The 13,837-nt window shown below is 37.6% G+C and overlaps 1 protein-coding gene across 1 annotated transcript; it reads right to left on the reverse strand.

The window, feature by feature from the left end:
• Positions 1-6: 6 nt before the first annotated feature.
• LOC122651281 (probable jasmonic acid carboxyl methyltransferase 2) lies at positions 7-12,372 on the reverse strand. The gene is made up of 3 exons (XM_043844616.1): positions 12,258-12,372; positions 11,746-12,159; positions 7-19 (listed from the first exon to the last, which is right to left on the reverse strand). Exons 1-3 carry the CDS (start codon positions 12,330-12,332, stop codon positions 14-16), a joined length of 495 nt encoding a protein of 164 aa, XP_043700551.1. The 5' UTR covers positions 12,333-12,372; the 3' UTR covers positions 7-13.
• Positions 12,373-13,837: the final 1,465 nt, after the last annotated feature.

A 13,837-nucleotide genomic window follows, 5' to 3' on the forward strand; every position in this document is an offset into this window, starting at 1 on the left:
AATTTCTTACTTGTCAAGTCTTTATTTAGGCCGAGAATGAGAACATTATAAAAAATGCATTTCATGAGAACATTATTAAAAATGCATTTCATTTAATTAAGAGGAAGAGAGAGATGAAGTGGGGTGTTTTGAAGAGAATCGATCTGTTCCATGGTTTTAGTGCACGGTATTGGAATGGGTATTGGTAACCTGCAAAACTGATACGATACCGATACGGTATCGGTCTGGATCGGCTGTATCGGACAAAATTACCCATGAATCTCATTAAAAAATGAGTTTTCTAACCATTTTACCCCTTGTCCGTACCGTGATACTGATACAGTATCGGCACGGTATCAATATCGATGACTAGCAAAACCAGTACGTATCCTCCAATGCAGGTGATACGATACTGATACTTAGAATCATGATCTGTTCGAAGAAGAACGATGAGGATGAAATGTTAAATAAAAAATTAATTAAATAGAAGAATTGAAGAAAAAACAAAACAAAAACCGAATGGAGTAAAAAATCGGAGAGAGAAGAAGCAGGTGGGTGCTTTTATTTTTTACTATTTCAATGACAAAAATAGTAAAAAAAATAGAAGAATAATGGTAGATTAAATAGATTAGCAGGTTACTAGGTGAAAAGGAAGGACAATCTAGGTATTTTAAACATGAAGGTAGAAGAAGATGTAAAAATTTAAAAGCTGGGTACTATTAGAAAAAAAGTTTAAGGTAGGTAATTTTTGTAATTAAAGGCTAAGTGTAAGATAGTGATAGTAATTGTCCCTAAAATTAATTTTGATTTTAGAGAGCACAGTATTGTGTTCCACGTGACTCTCGGTCCTGTAGGGGACACTCCCACACTCACTCCAGACCAGAATTTTTATCACCTGTGGTTCCCCTGTCAGGTACGGTTCCCTAGTGCCTCTAATAAAAGGGGGGTGGACCCCACCCGAGCAGTGTGTTCTATCAGGGGGTGGAATGGTAATTTCAGCCCTCCCTATGAGAGTAACCACACAACCGTACCGATCAACGAACCTCAGGAGATAAAGGTCCCTCCGGACCATTCTCCAGATGGGTTTCTTATGGAGGGACCCACATGTAATCAATTTAAGTTGGTTACATTTGGTTTTCATTTTTCAAGTCACCGACTTTGGCTTTATGTCAATTGTCAAGGGAGAAAAAGTCTGTATAAAAGCAATTTGGATCCTCTATTGTCGAGCTACCCGGTAGGACCGTCTGTCGAGACATAGCGAGGTGGGGAATGACCGCCTTACCCCTGCTTGGGCAAGGTGCTCGGGCAGGAGTAAGACGGTCATTTCCCGCCTTGCTGTGTCTCGACAGCATGGTCCTGTCGGACAGCTCGGCAGTAGAGGATCTAGATCCGTACAAAAGTTTTTTTTTCTCCGATCCAGATCTTCTACAGTGCGTGCTGCCGGTCCTATCGTGCTGCACAGACACAATGCGGTGTGCATTGACCGCCTTACCCCTGCCGGAACGGGGGTAAGGCGGTCATTGCACTCGGCCCTGTGTCTGCGCAACACAGGTAGGACAGGGCAGCGAGCCGTAGAAGATCTGTGTTGTATTTTCTTATCCTACTGCGCATGTTGGGTGACTAAGAATTCATCTTCGGGTGTTTTCAGTACCAGGTTGCAGTTTGTGTGGTGGTGGTGCTGGGTTTTGAGATGAGGGTTTATTTATTTTGATGAGGTATTTTATAATCTAAGAAGGGTTTATTTGTGATGGTTTAGTAGTTTCTAATATTGTTTAGAAAGAATATTTTGTAGCCTATTATTTATCATAAAATCGAAAGTTTTACTTAAACAAGATCTCTTGGTTTTTACTTTTCATCTTAGAAGGCACATTTGTTGTGTTCTTTTATAGTTTAGGTTGATTTGTTTTATTATTACTATTTTATACATATTTAATTATCGTTATGGATTTCTGTTAACTTACACACAAGAGTGAAAGAGTTATTTTTTTTTTTCCAACAATATATTCTCTTCTGGTTTTGGGATGCTCTCCTCCACTTCAACACCCACTTCTTCATTTGATGCAAAGGAAAGGAAAGATAACCTTCTTGGCTCCTTCTGCCCCTTCTCTGTGCTGGTAGTGTTGACATAAACGGTCATAGATGAGGTATCAAATTTGAAGCAAAGTTGGGATGAGTTACATGCCCTGAAGTGACCCGCAAGACATATTTGCTCTTCCGCTTGCTTTCTTTGCTCTATGTTTCCATTGAATGATAAAGGTTGTTGGAGAAGAGTCGGAGAGATGGGTCGAGGAGGAACGAGAATCACAGAATGGGGTTTTTCGTACGTTCCCATTCTTGGAATGTGTTCATTAATTCTTGTTCCTTTCTTGGAATGGTACAGTTTGACTCGACCTGACCCGATGGATCAACCCGATATAATGGAGGAGTATTTATATTTTTTTATCAGTTTTGATGTAAAGAGAGTGAGATTTGGGGTTTTTCGATTTAGGGTTTCTGGGAGAGAGCAGCAATGTTGTTTTGTGTGTTCTTAAGGGATCTCCATTGTAACCATTCTCCGATTTACATAATGAAATAACTTCGCCTTCACCTGCAGAAGCACACCATATTGGTGTGTGAACCATGTTAAATCTTTTTATCGTTTTGCTCTTTTTTTGTTTCTTTTCGTGTTTTGATTGATGTTTGTTTTTACAATATTGATTGATAAAATTGTCTCTTCCTAATAAGTCTCAGCAATGGTAATTTCATAAATAAATTTAATCATAAAACCCTATAAAATAATTTTAAAGGAATTAGAAATCCTTATGAGCTGTTGAAGGAAGGCTTTCCCATTGATATAGATTTGATGCGTTGTTTTCTCATTGTTAAAATAAAGGGTCGGATCCAATGCACAAGGCTCCAGTGTTTGGTAGGTCTAGGAGAAGTAGATGGTAGGCAGCCTTATCCCTTTCACGGGGAGAGGCTGATTCCCAGGACTCAAACCCGCAACACTGCGCTGACGGTAACGAGGCCTTGCCATCGCGCTAAAAGCCTTCTAAATAATAAAGATGACAGTAGAAACAATTGATCTGGGAATTAAGGAATATAGGGTAGTAGTGAAGATGCTTACCTGAGAGAGCCAATTAATGGGAGCTATAATAGAGGATCGCAATGAACGAAGTCTAAGCTTTTGGATGGAAAGAGCCTCCCATAGAAAGAACCGGGCACACCAAAGATGAAACAAAGCTCGAACTCAGCACCCTTCTCCTTGTTTAGTCAGGCTGGCAACGATTTGAAAAAAACCGTGTTTTACAGGAAGATCAGATTCAGAACTGCTTAGGTTATTTTGAGAGAGAGAGAGAGAGAGAGAGAGAGAGTGGAAAAGTGGAGTTATAAAAGCATACCTAGTTTACCCATCAACCGCATTCATGTGAAAAGAACTTCTTGTGATTCCACTGCTTCTGCTTCAGACGATAGAACAGTGCTTCCTTTGCAAACACTGGGACCATTGCCTGCTGTAAATGCAAAATTATTTTAGTCAATCATTTATGGTTTATCTCATTGGCGGAAAACCCAGAAGAATAAAAAAAGAGGTGATATATCTTTAATATTTTTTACATAAATAGTATTAAAAAACATTTATTTTATGATTTGGCTTAGTTTTAATGTATTAAAAGTAGATCATTATTGATATATGGCCCCCCATAATCCAATAAAAAAAAAAACCTTGATTAACTCCAAAGGGTATCTTTATTGGCACAGACCAATACCTTGCAAACAAGAGGTCATGAGTTCAACTCTCCTCTCCTTGAAACCTTCCTATCAATAAATAATACCTTTAATGAGTTGGGAATCTTAATTCCTCAGGGTGGGTAAGTCACGGCGGGCAGAGGCATTTCATGAACTTTTAATTGGTCAGAGCCCTAGGTCTCGAAAAATTTTACAATTGGGTATACCAATTGTCCACATGATGATTTTCAATAAAAAATGCACTATAACTTATGATATTGTCAGATCAATATATTGTCGTTAAAATTTGGACGGTTGATGATACGAGGGCTATATTTGGTTGTCAAGAAATGAAAAGAAAAGAAAAATAAAATAAGGGAAAAAAAACGCTAACTGATGTTGTACCTAGGCATGTACTTACGCCTAGAGGTCCTAGACAGAGTTTAGTTTGAAAAGGCTGATGCAACCCTTGAAAAGACGGAAAAGGTGTGCCGATCTTTTCACACTAGACTATATCTGAGCATAAGTACACGCCGAAGCACAACATTGGTTAACGTTACTCTTCTCATAAAATAAAATCCAACTATTATATTCAATTTGATGATCCTATCTTGGGAAAAATGTTTCCGACGCTATTCATATGAACTAATTGATTTCGTATTGACAATGTTAACAAGCCGAGGCACCAGAAGAACAAAATGTGTCATGCAAAACACAAATATGTTTTTGGTCACCTTTTGTATAGACCACATATTGGATTTTATGACCCATCACAATCATATGATGACTCAACCATTTATGTCATTTCCTCTATTGTTTCTTGATTTTTCTACATGATTTTGAAATAATATTCAGATTTTTTGAAAATTTGTGTTTTTTTATTTTTATTTTAAATTTCTTCTACTTTGACGAGTTATAATGATAGGTTCATATGTTCAAACTCAACATATAAGTAGGGATTATAGGACCTTTCTACCACTAATATTTAGTCCCACCCAATTTACCATTTAGTAAATAATGATAACTGATTAAAAAAAAAAAAAAAAACTACATCATTTTTAATAGTGGCAGCAAATGGGACGTACATAAGTCATCGGAAAAAAAATTCTTTGCAGTGTATTAAAGTGTGGGTCTGAGAGCTCAACACGTGGAAGATGCGATATCTAACGGTGCCAAACTCAAGATGTAAGTAAAGGAAAAAAAAATGCCTTGCATCGAGCTTGCACCTTTGAATGAAGCTTCTTTCATGTGTCGAACTCTTAGGACCGAACCGCAGTGCACCGTTAAATGCCCGTATTGCATAGGATTTTAATCCATACGTCACCAGTACCCAATCATATATGTTAAGTGTATCGATATTGGTATGGGTAGGTGATCTGAACTCAAAATCAGGTATGGACTACATACCTGACCAAATACATGTAATTGAGATAAAAATCTTTCCATTAAATAATCTACCTCTAAAATTAAAACATCATTTATTGAAAAGATGAACCACTAACTTTTTCTTTCTAGTAGCACTAGCTAGTGTCACCCAAAGCATACACACATTCTTATTACATCTTTCTGATTGAAATGACCACATTAATTAACATTCCTATTACTCTCCTCAAAAGTCCCAATACCTTAAATTTTTAATAATGTAAAACATGAAGAAGATTAATACATGCTAACCATGAAATTGTTGGTTTCATCTTCATGGTAAGCACTAAGCATACCTCAGAGACCAAGTCATTTTGTGAATAAAAGCCGGAGATAGCCGCTTAACAAAATAAAATAATAATAAAAAAAGTGAAGGTGATAGCCTATGTATTGTGCCTTGCGACATATCTGATGAATTGATTGGTAGTTTTCTCTTTAGTAATGATGAACTCTATAAATTAATATTAGGTTTACCTCATTTATTGCACCTTAATTACATTATTTATAGGACAATTTTCCTATAATAAAACCATTTTTTTTTTTGTTGTTGAGAGAGTCAGAGAGAGATTGAGATTTAGGGGGCTGAGAATGATCTAATTAATTCAACTTTTATGTAAACTCATTCATTTTCTTTTCAACGAAAAGACTATTTACAAATTTACCTTTCTCTTTTGACAGGTACTCACAGGTATGCCGTAAGTATTTGTGGAACAATTGATCCATCACTCCACTAGGGCAAAGGGTAAGGGAGTCATTACATTTCTCACCGTATCTAAACAGCACGATCCTGTCAGACAACTCAACAGTAGAGGATTCAAATTACTCTCATCTACTTTGCAAACTTTTGCCCTCTTAAAGACTTACCCAAGAGGAACCCATTATTATCATCATCTAATACATCCCAATACAAATCAAAGAATTTGAATCGATCGATCAAGATTAAATGACCTTTCTGTTTCAATTATGGTTTTTATTATTTGATATTTTTACCACATTTCGTTGGTGATGGTGATGGTCATGCATGGGGTCCTCATTGAACTTGCTTGAACCCATATACATAAAAGATGGAACAATACTAGACAAAATCCCCACCCCGAATTGCATTGCATCACATCGCATGATATTTCTTAGTTCATTATAAGAAAATTTTATTCCATGAGCCCCAATATCAAATTTTGGATTCTGTAGGTAGGTGGATGATGCATGCTATTGTCCCAACAGAATTTCGCATATAAAATGAAAACCATGTTATGGTAGTTAGTGTGTACGTAGTAGATAAGGTACGTAGTGCAATACAAATCTAAGATGCTCTCAGTCACCACTAGGATTTTAGTAATTGGCATCAGTATAGGAATTGCTATTGATCTATGTCAATATCGATCCGGATCGGTTAGATTTACCAATATATTTTTATCTTTAATTGTCCGGACCGATCCACCAATATCAATACAAATTGGTATCAGTTCCACCAATAACGATCTACTATTGATTCCTCAAACCATGGTCACCACTGGCTTAGCCTTGGTTATTACTTGTTTCTCAAAAGACCCAAGTTTGAACAAACAAAAAAGGACACAGATTACCTCTACCGCGTAATTTGGTTTGCGTTGCCCGTGCACCTAGACATAGGAGCACAAGAAATGACAACCACCCCCTCCTTTGGGAAATTCCACCTTTCCATGGAGGCACAATGGTCATTTTGCGTGCCTATGTCTGGGCGCAGGGGCAGTGCACCGCACTTACCCAAATAGCGTTCTTTCTCCCTTATTACTATTATTGCTTTTTTTATGGTGTGGTGGGAGAGGGTTGGGGTTATGTTTGAGGAAGGGAAGGGACAGTACACCGCACATGCCCAGGTAACGTTCTTTCTCCCTTATTACTACTATTGTTTTTTTCTGATTTGGAGGAGGAGGGTCGGGATTAGGTTTGAGAAGGGAAGGATTACTAACGCATTTCTTCAGTGTTTTAAACTTGTATACCTCACTATCATGCACCATCAATAAATCATAAGAGGACTCATTTTCTTGGAATGGTTGCTGCCCCCTTGTTTGATTGATTGACATATCTAAAAAATCTTCTTCTGATTTCTCTTTGTTTCCTTGTTTTCATGAATCTATTTTTATTACACCATCCAAAAAAAAAAAAAAAAATACATGAAATAGAACAGAAAGTCGATCAAGTATAGAGCATAGTTGGATAACCATCTGGTTTTGATATAGGCGAGTCATCCAAGTTGAGTAAAAAAACATGAAACTTGATTAGGAGTCATGAAGACTCGGTTAGGTTAAAGAAATGATCAAACTGGGTCCTAGTCAGTCTTAGTTTCTATTGACTCGGTGTTTTTGCCCAAGTCATGTGAAACTCACAGGGTCTAATTTTTCTTTTATCGGACCACATACTATTGATCAGAAAGTTGGATTCCTGGTATTGCGGTAAGATCTGATTTGATGCTCTTCTGTGGTCGATCTGACTTGCACAAGAGAACAAAGTTGAACAAAGAAGTGCCGGCCTGAACCGATTGGGACGCTCTGATGCCTAAGTTAAGCCTCTCGTAACAGATAATAATCAAATCCAAAGTGGAAAATGAGAGATACCCATTTATCTGGGTTAGGTGCTACTATTTCACTATTTATGGATCAGGATCGTCTATGGCTTGCTGCCTGTAGAAGTCGTAGCAGCCTCCTAATGAGGTGTGGAACAATAACCACCTTACCCCTACTCAGGCAAGGCGTTTGGACAATCATTACACCGCACCTCATTAGGAGACTGCTACGGGTAGGCAAGCCGTAGATGATCCAAATTTACTATTTAAAGGATTACGATGATAGATCAGTGAACGACTCTTGTGATGGTGGACTGTTGTGGATGTCCTCGATCTGAATAGGTGGAGCTCCTCGGATGTTAGGAGGTCATGTAGAAAGTGTGACTCCATTCGAGGATGTTTTGAACCAAGTTAGTCACTGGTCAAAGTTAGTTTACAATTAAGGTTTAGTTGCCTATTGGTCAACCTAAGTGTTTGCCAGTGGTGTCTGACAAGTACGAGTGACGTGGGACTGCATGCTGAATGGCGGCTAAATCATCTTTGCTGAATAGGACAGGTGGGTCAGGTCGACTTTAGTGGTCAGTGGGATGACTGACCAACAAATGTCGTGTTGTGGTGGTGTTTTCTCAGGTGGTCTATCTAGGTCCGATGTCGGATGAACGACCCATAGGGTTGATTCGTTCCTTAGGGTTAGTTTATAGTAATCTGGTTGCATGGTTCAACTCGACTGGGTATTATCCGACCAATACACTCTCCTCACTCTTCCACGTGTCATCTGTCTTATTGGTAGATGATAATTTGGTTCAGCAACTGATTTTAAAACTTTGACAGGTATTTTTTTTTTTGTTTTTTAAGGTTTTTATTTAGAAGTCGTATGAATCTAGTTGCAAGAGATAAGTTTTTTTGATTTTGCTATTTTACAGATTATGAATCGACACTAATTGGAATACAAATGGATATTTATAAGTGTAATCATAGGCTCATGGTTGATTCTAAAATGGGTTTTGATAATAAACATTAGGGAAGCAGTTTTCTATACACATGTGTCTATCTCCCTCCTCTTTAAAACAAGAGGGCAGAGATGTCTTTTCATATAGGAAGAAGAGAGATAGACTCATGACAATGTTGGTGTAGGCCCACTCCCAGACAAAGATCTTTTTTCTTAAACATTAATTGGAATTGGAGTTAGTGGATCCTTCGATTCTAGTTTTATTTTTTAAATCCATCGCATCAAAGGGTATCGACTCAACCAAAAAATATATATATATATATCTTACTAAGATTGGCCGATTTTACAAAATAAAAATAATTAGACGCATAACAATTAGTATTACATAAAAATATTCTGGGAAAATGATCCTCACACCAGCTGTGTCATGCGCCCCCTCCCAATCTCTCTTCTCCTTCACACATTGTCCCTGCACGAATCGTGTCCCATCCTATTGGCCTCTTCCACTCTCTCATCGTGTATGAAATTGTGTATGTATTCCATTTTAGAGATGAGAATAAATATGCAAAAATGCCATCTAATATGACAACATACAAACAAGGAAACCGGATATAAGGAAATTAATGACACAGAGAAAATTTTCACAATATTATAGCTAACCCCCCCCCCCTCCCCCCTCCAAAAAAAAAAAAACAACAAAAACCAAAAAACTCAAGGTGGATCAAAGAAACCCAATTTGAATTTGGATACCAACGATAAAAAACGACCAAAATGATGTGTTTCGATAAATGCAGGTTGATGTTCTGATGGAATAAAATAAAGAGTGAGAACACCACAAAGCAGATGATGACGAATAAAATGATAGTCTATCTCAATATGATTAGTGCGTTCGTGAAAAAAAAAAAATCATTGTGAGCAATTCAAACAGCACTCTTATTGTCAAACGTCAAATTTGAAGCAAAAAGAAGAGTTTGATGGGAAAGTCACTCAAGTCTTTACTTAGCTTAGGACTAGGAGTAAAGAGTATTAGGTTTACCCCTCATTTTCTTGGCTTAGCCAATTGGAAAATCTGATGCCCATTGGAAGATTACTATGTGAGCTCATTAAGGCTCTTGTTTTAGGTGATCCAATTTTGATTTTCCAACAATCATTGGGTTGGCTTTTTATTCCTATTGTCTTTCTCTTTGTTTGTCCAAAGCATAGTGTTTCTTGATGGCAATTTTGTCTCGTGATATTTTTAGAAATTTCTTTTGTTGGGGATTTAATATTTTTTATTCAAAAAAAATCCCACCTTCAAAATCACAACATTATTTATTTAAAAAAGTGACCATTTACTTTTTCTTTCTAGTGGCAAAAGAGGGTTGGACAGTTTACTTATTTATGAAGGAAATGATCGACTACATTAACATTGCTGCCCTCTTCAAAATCCCAAAGCTTCACTTCCCTCTCAAGGAAATGACAATACTAGCAAACTTACCCTCCTCCTTTGAGAGGTGGTCACTGAGATACTCCATGTACCTATTGAATAGAACATCCATTACAACATCCCCAAAGTGACAAGCGAGCAAGGATTCTATCGCAGCTCTTATACACTTTGCCACTTTCTGGGCAGTTATAAATCTATCGAACATGCATTCTTTGTTGTCATCATCATCATCACTTGCATCCCAATTGACGTCAAAGATTTCAAACTGATCAAGATAAAAAGATCCTTCTGCACAAATTATGTCCTCTAATTCTTTACAAGAAGGTATGTAATAAGGCAAATTGAATGAATCCACTTTAGCTTCTTCAATGAGACCCTAAAAAACAAATTTAAGAGAATTTTAATAATTTGAACATGAAAGAAAATCAATGCTAACCACAAATTTTGTAGGTTTGATCTACATGGTATGTAAGGAATACTAAGCATGCATGCATAGTACCTTTGAGACCAAATCATTGAGTGAGTTGGACAATAGCTCCCAAAGGTAACTCTCTTTGCCAAAGGGATCTTCACTTCTCCTGCCTACTAGTGTTAGGACCATTCGTCCTCCTGGTGTTATTTCTTTGGCACGCAAGCTAAGAAATAAGGAAAAATCCTTTTGAAATTGCTCCAAGTATGCTTTGACCACACTGGGAGGACTTGTCCTTGCCAAGTAAATATTCCCTTTGTTATTCTCAACCATCGAAGGAACCTAATATACCATGGTTAAGAAATATATTAACACTTTGTATCAATGCACATGATAGGAAAAATATTCATCCTGAGATATAACCTTTTTTTTTTTTTTTTTTTTTTTTTCTTTCGTTGGGGGAGGGGGAGGAGGAAGAGTTGGAGACGTAGTTTCTCTAGACAAACATGTTAAGATCGAGAGGTATTTTTATAAGCAACCGCTTGGATTCTTTTATCTTCTATATCAATTCGACATCCTCTACTTCCACCTGCCCCTACTTCCTTGTGCGCCCTACACACAACGAGGTGCGCAAGGGCAGGGGTAAGGCGATCTTTCCATGCCTTGTTGTATGTAGGGTGCACAAGAAAGTAGGGGCAGGCGGAAGTAGAGGATCCGAACTCATGCTGGTGTTCCAATTTTGTGAATAAGCTGTCCACATCACCTTTAAAGCTAGATTCATGATGATTTTCGACAAAAAGAGTAGGACACCGTCCAACATATGACACAAGAGTCCAGATCCTCTCCTTCCGCCTGCCCCTACTTTCGTGTGCGCCCTACACACAATGGGGCATGCAAAGACCGCCTTACCCAAGTGGGGGGTAAAGCGGTCTTTGCGTGCCTCATTGTGTGTAGGTCGCACACGGAAGTAGGGGCAGGCAGAAGTAATTAGTAACCTAAGGGTATTAAACCGTCTTTTTGGTCTTTTTTTTTCTTCAATTTTTCCTTATAAGGTGTTTGATCCATAAAAACCAAACCAAAACCGATAGCTATCAATGCGGTCGGTTTTAGTCAGTTAATGGTTTCTTTTAACAGTGTCTTATCAGCCCGATTAATCCCAACTAAAACGTAATCATGTATCCATGTGTTTGGTATGCATTCTAGGTCGATCTCGCATTCTTAAATGATAAAAACAACTATTTTTTATCATGAATACGAAATCGACGTTATGATACATAATTGATACAGAGGAGGTGTAGAAGCTGATTATATACGTTACAAACCTGAGAGAGCCAGTGAACGCTGTTAGAGGAATGAAAGAAGTCTATAGAATTGCTTGGAAAGAGTCTGCCATAGAAAGAACCAGGTAATCCAGTGATGGAACATGGCCCAAACTTATCACCCTTCTCCTTCTTTAGTTGCTCATAGAAGGTAGGCAAGGTCTTGAAAATGGCGTTGAAATCATTAGATGGAAGATCGTTGAGGAACACTTGGAATTCAGGCGTATTACGATTCAACTGATGGCATGTTTCATCAATAGCCTCAATGATCTCTGTGGTCACCAGTAGGGTGTTGGGACCTGAAGAGCACCCCAAATCTGCTACCCTTAAACATGGAGGTAAGTTTTTGGTATACAAATCCAAAATGCTCCCAATCACCACTGGCTTTGTCTTTGTTATCACTAGTTTCTGAAAGAGACCCCCAAATTCAACCTCTTAATTAGAAGAATAAAAATGAAAGAAATTAGAGATTGGGAATTTTAAATAACGAGAGAGAAAGAGAGTACTTGAAGTATGGAGTTACAAGCGTAGCTAGTTTCTCCATTTCCCCAATTCATGTGGAAAATTTGTTGGACTTCCATGGCTTCTCTAAATCTGAAGACTCTTAAGCAGCAACTTCGCAATTGGTGTTAAGGAGATTTAAATTGCATTTGTCGATCAATCCCTGCTTGGACTTCACAGACTGAAAAATAAATCAAAGACTCTCTAGCTTCAAATCAATCCCTGCTTGGAATTCAAAGAAGAAAAATACAAATCAAAGACTCTCCAGCTTCAAATCAATCCCTGCTTGGACTTCAAAGAAGAAGAAAATATATCAAAGACTCGGGCTTGCCCCTTCTCAGAATGGAAGTGCATACCAAACAATACCCTTAAATTCCTACTTGTCAATTAAGTCTTTATTTGGGCCGAGAATGAGAACATTATAAAAAATGCATTTCATGAGAACATTATTGTTAAAATGCATTTCATTTAATTAAGAGGAAGAGAGAGAAGAAGTGGGGTACGTGTGTTTTGAAGAGAGTTGATCTGTTCTATACTTTTAGTGCACGGTATTGGAACGGGTATTGGTAACCTGCAAAATTGATACGATACCAATACGGTATCAGCCTGGATCGCCTGTATCGAATAAAATTACCCTTGAATCTCCTTAAAAAATGAGTTTTTGGATCATTTTAATTATCCCTTGTTTGTACCGTGATACTGATACAGTATCAACACGGTATCGGTGTCGATGACTAGCAAAACAGGCACATATCCCCTGATATAGGTGATACGATACCGATACATAGAACCATGATCTGTTCGAAGAAGAACGATGAGGATGAAATGTTAAATAAACAATTAATTAAATTGATAAATTGAAGAAAAAAACAAAACAAAAATCGAATGGAATAAACAACTGGAGAGAGAAAGAAGCAGGTGGGTGCTTTTATTTTTTATTATTTCAATGATAAAAATAGTAAAAAAATAAAAAAAGAACGATAGATTAAATAGATTAACAGGTTACTAGGTGAAAAGGAAAGGTAATAAAGGTATTTAAAAATATGAGGATAAAAAGATATGTAAAAGTTTAAAAGCAGGGTACTATCATAAAAGAAGTTTAACGTAAGATAACTTTGATAATTATAGGTTAAGTGTAGGATAGCGATAGTAATTGTTTCTAAAATTAATTTCGATTTTACAGAGCACAGTATTGTGTTCCACGTGACTCTCGGTCGTGTAGGAGACACTCCCACAGTCTCTCCGGACCATTCTCCAGATGGGTTTCGTACAGAGGGACCCACATGTAATCAATTTAAGTTGGTTACATTTGGTTTTCATTTTTCAAGTCACTGACTTTGGCTTTATGTCAATTGTCAAGGGAGAAAAAGTCTGTACACAAGCAATGTGGATTACACTTTCATCCAAAAAACCAAAAGCAATGTGGATCCTTTATTGCCGAGCTGCCCGTCCGTCGAGGCACAGCAAGGCAAGGAATGATCACCTTACCCCTATCCAATAGACACAGTAAGGCAGGGAATGATCGTCTTACCCTTGCCTAAGCAAGGGTAAGACAATCATTCTCCCCCTTGTTGTGTCTCGATAG

The sequence above is a fragment of the Telopea speciosissima genome, chromosome 2 (assembly GCF_018873765.1).
Source record: "Telopea speciosissima isolate NSW1024214 ecotype Mountain lineage chromosome 2, Tspe_v1, whole genome shotgun sequence".
NCBI lineage: Eukaryota > Viridiplantae > Streptophyta > Magnoliopsida > Proteales > Proteaceae > Telopea > Telopea speciosissima.

What these genes read in the sequence shown, in the direction of transcription:
- LOC122651281 (XM_043844616.1), bottom strand. Translation starts at nt 12,332, where the DNA reads ATGGAAGTCCAACAAATTTTCCACATGAATTGGGGAAATGGAGAAACT. An exon ending in CTTGTAACTCCATACTTCAA is followed by an intron (nt 12,160 to 12,257) that starts GTACTCTCTTTC and finishes GGTCTCTTTCAG; the next exon opens with AAACTAGTGATAACAAAGAC.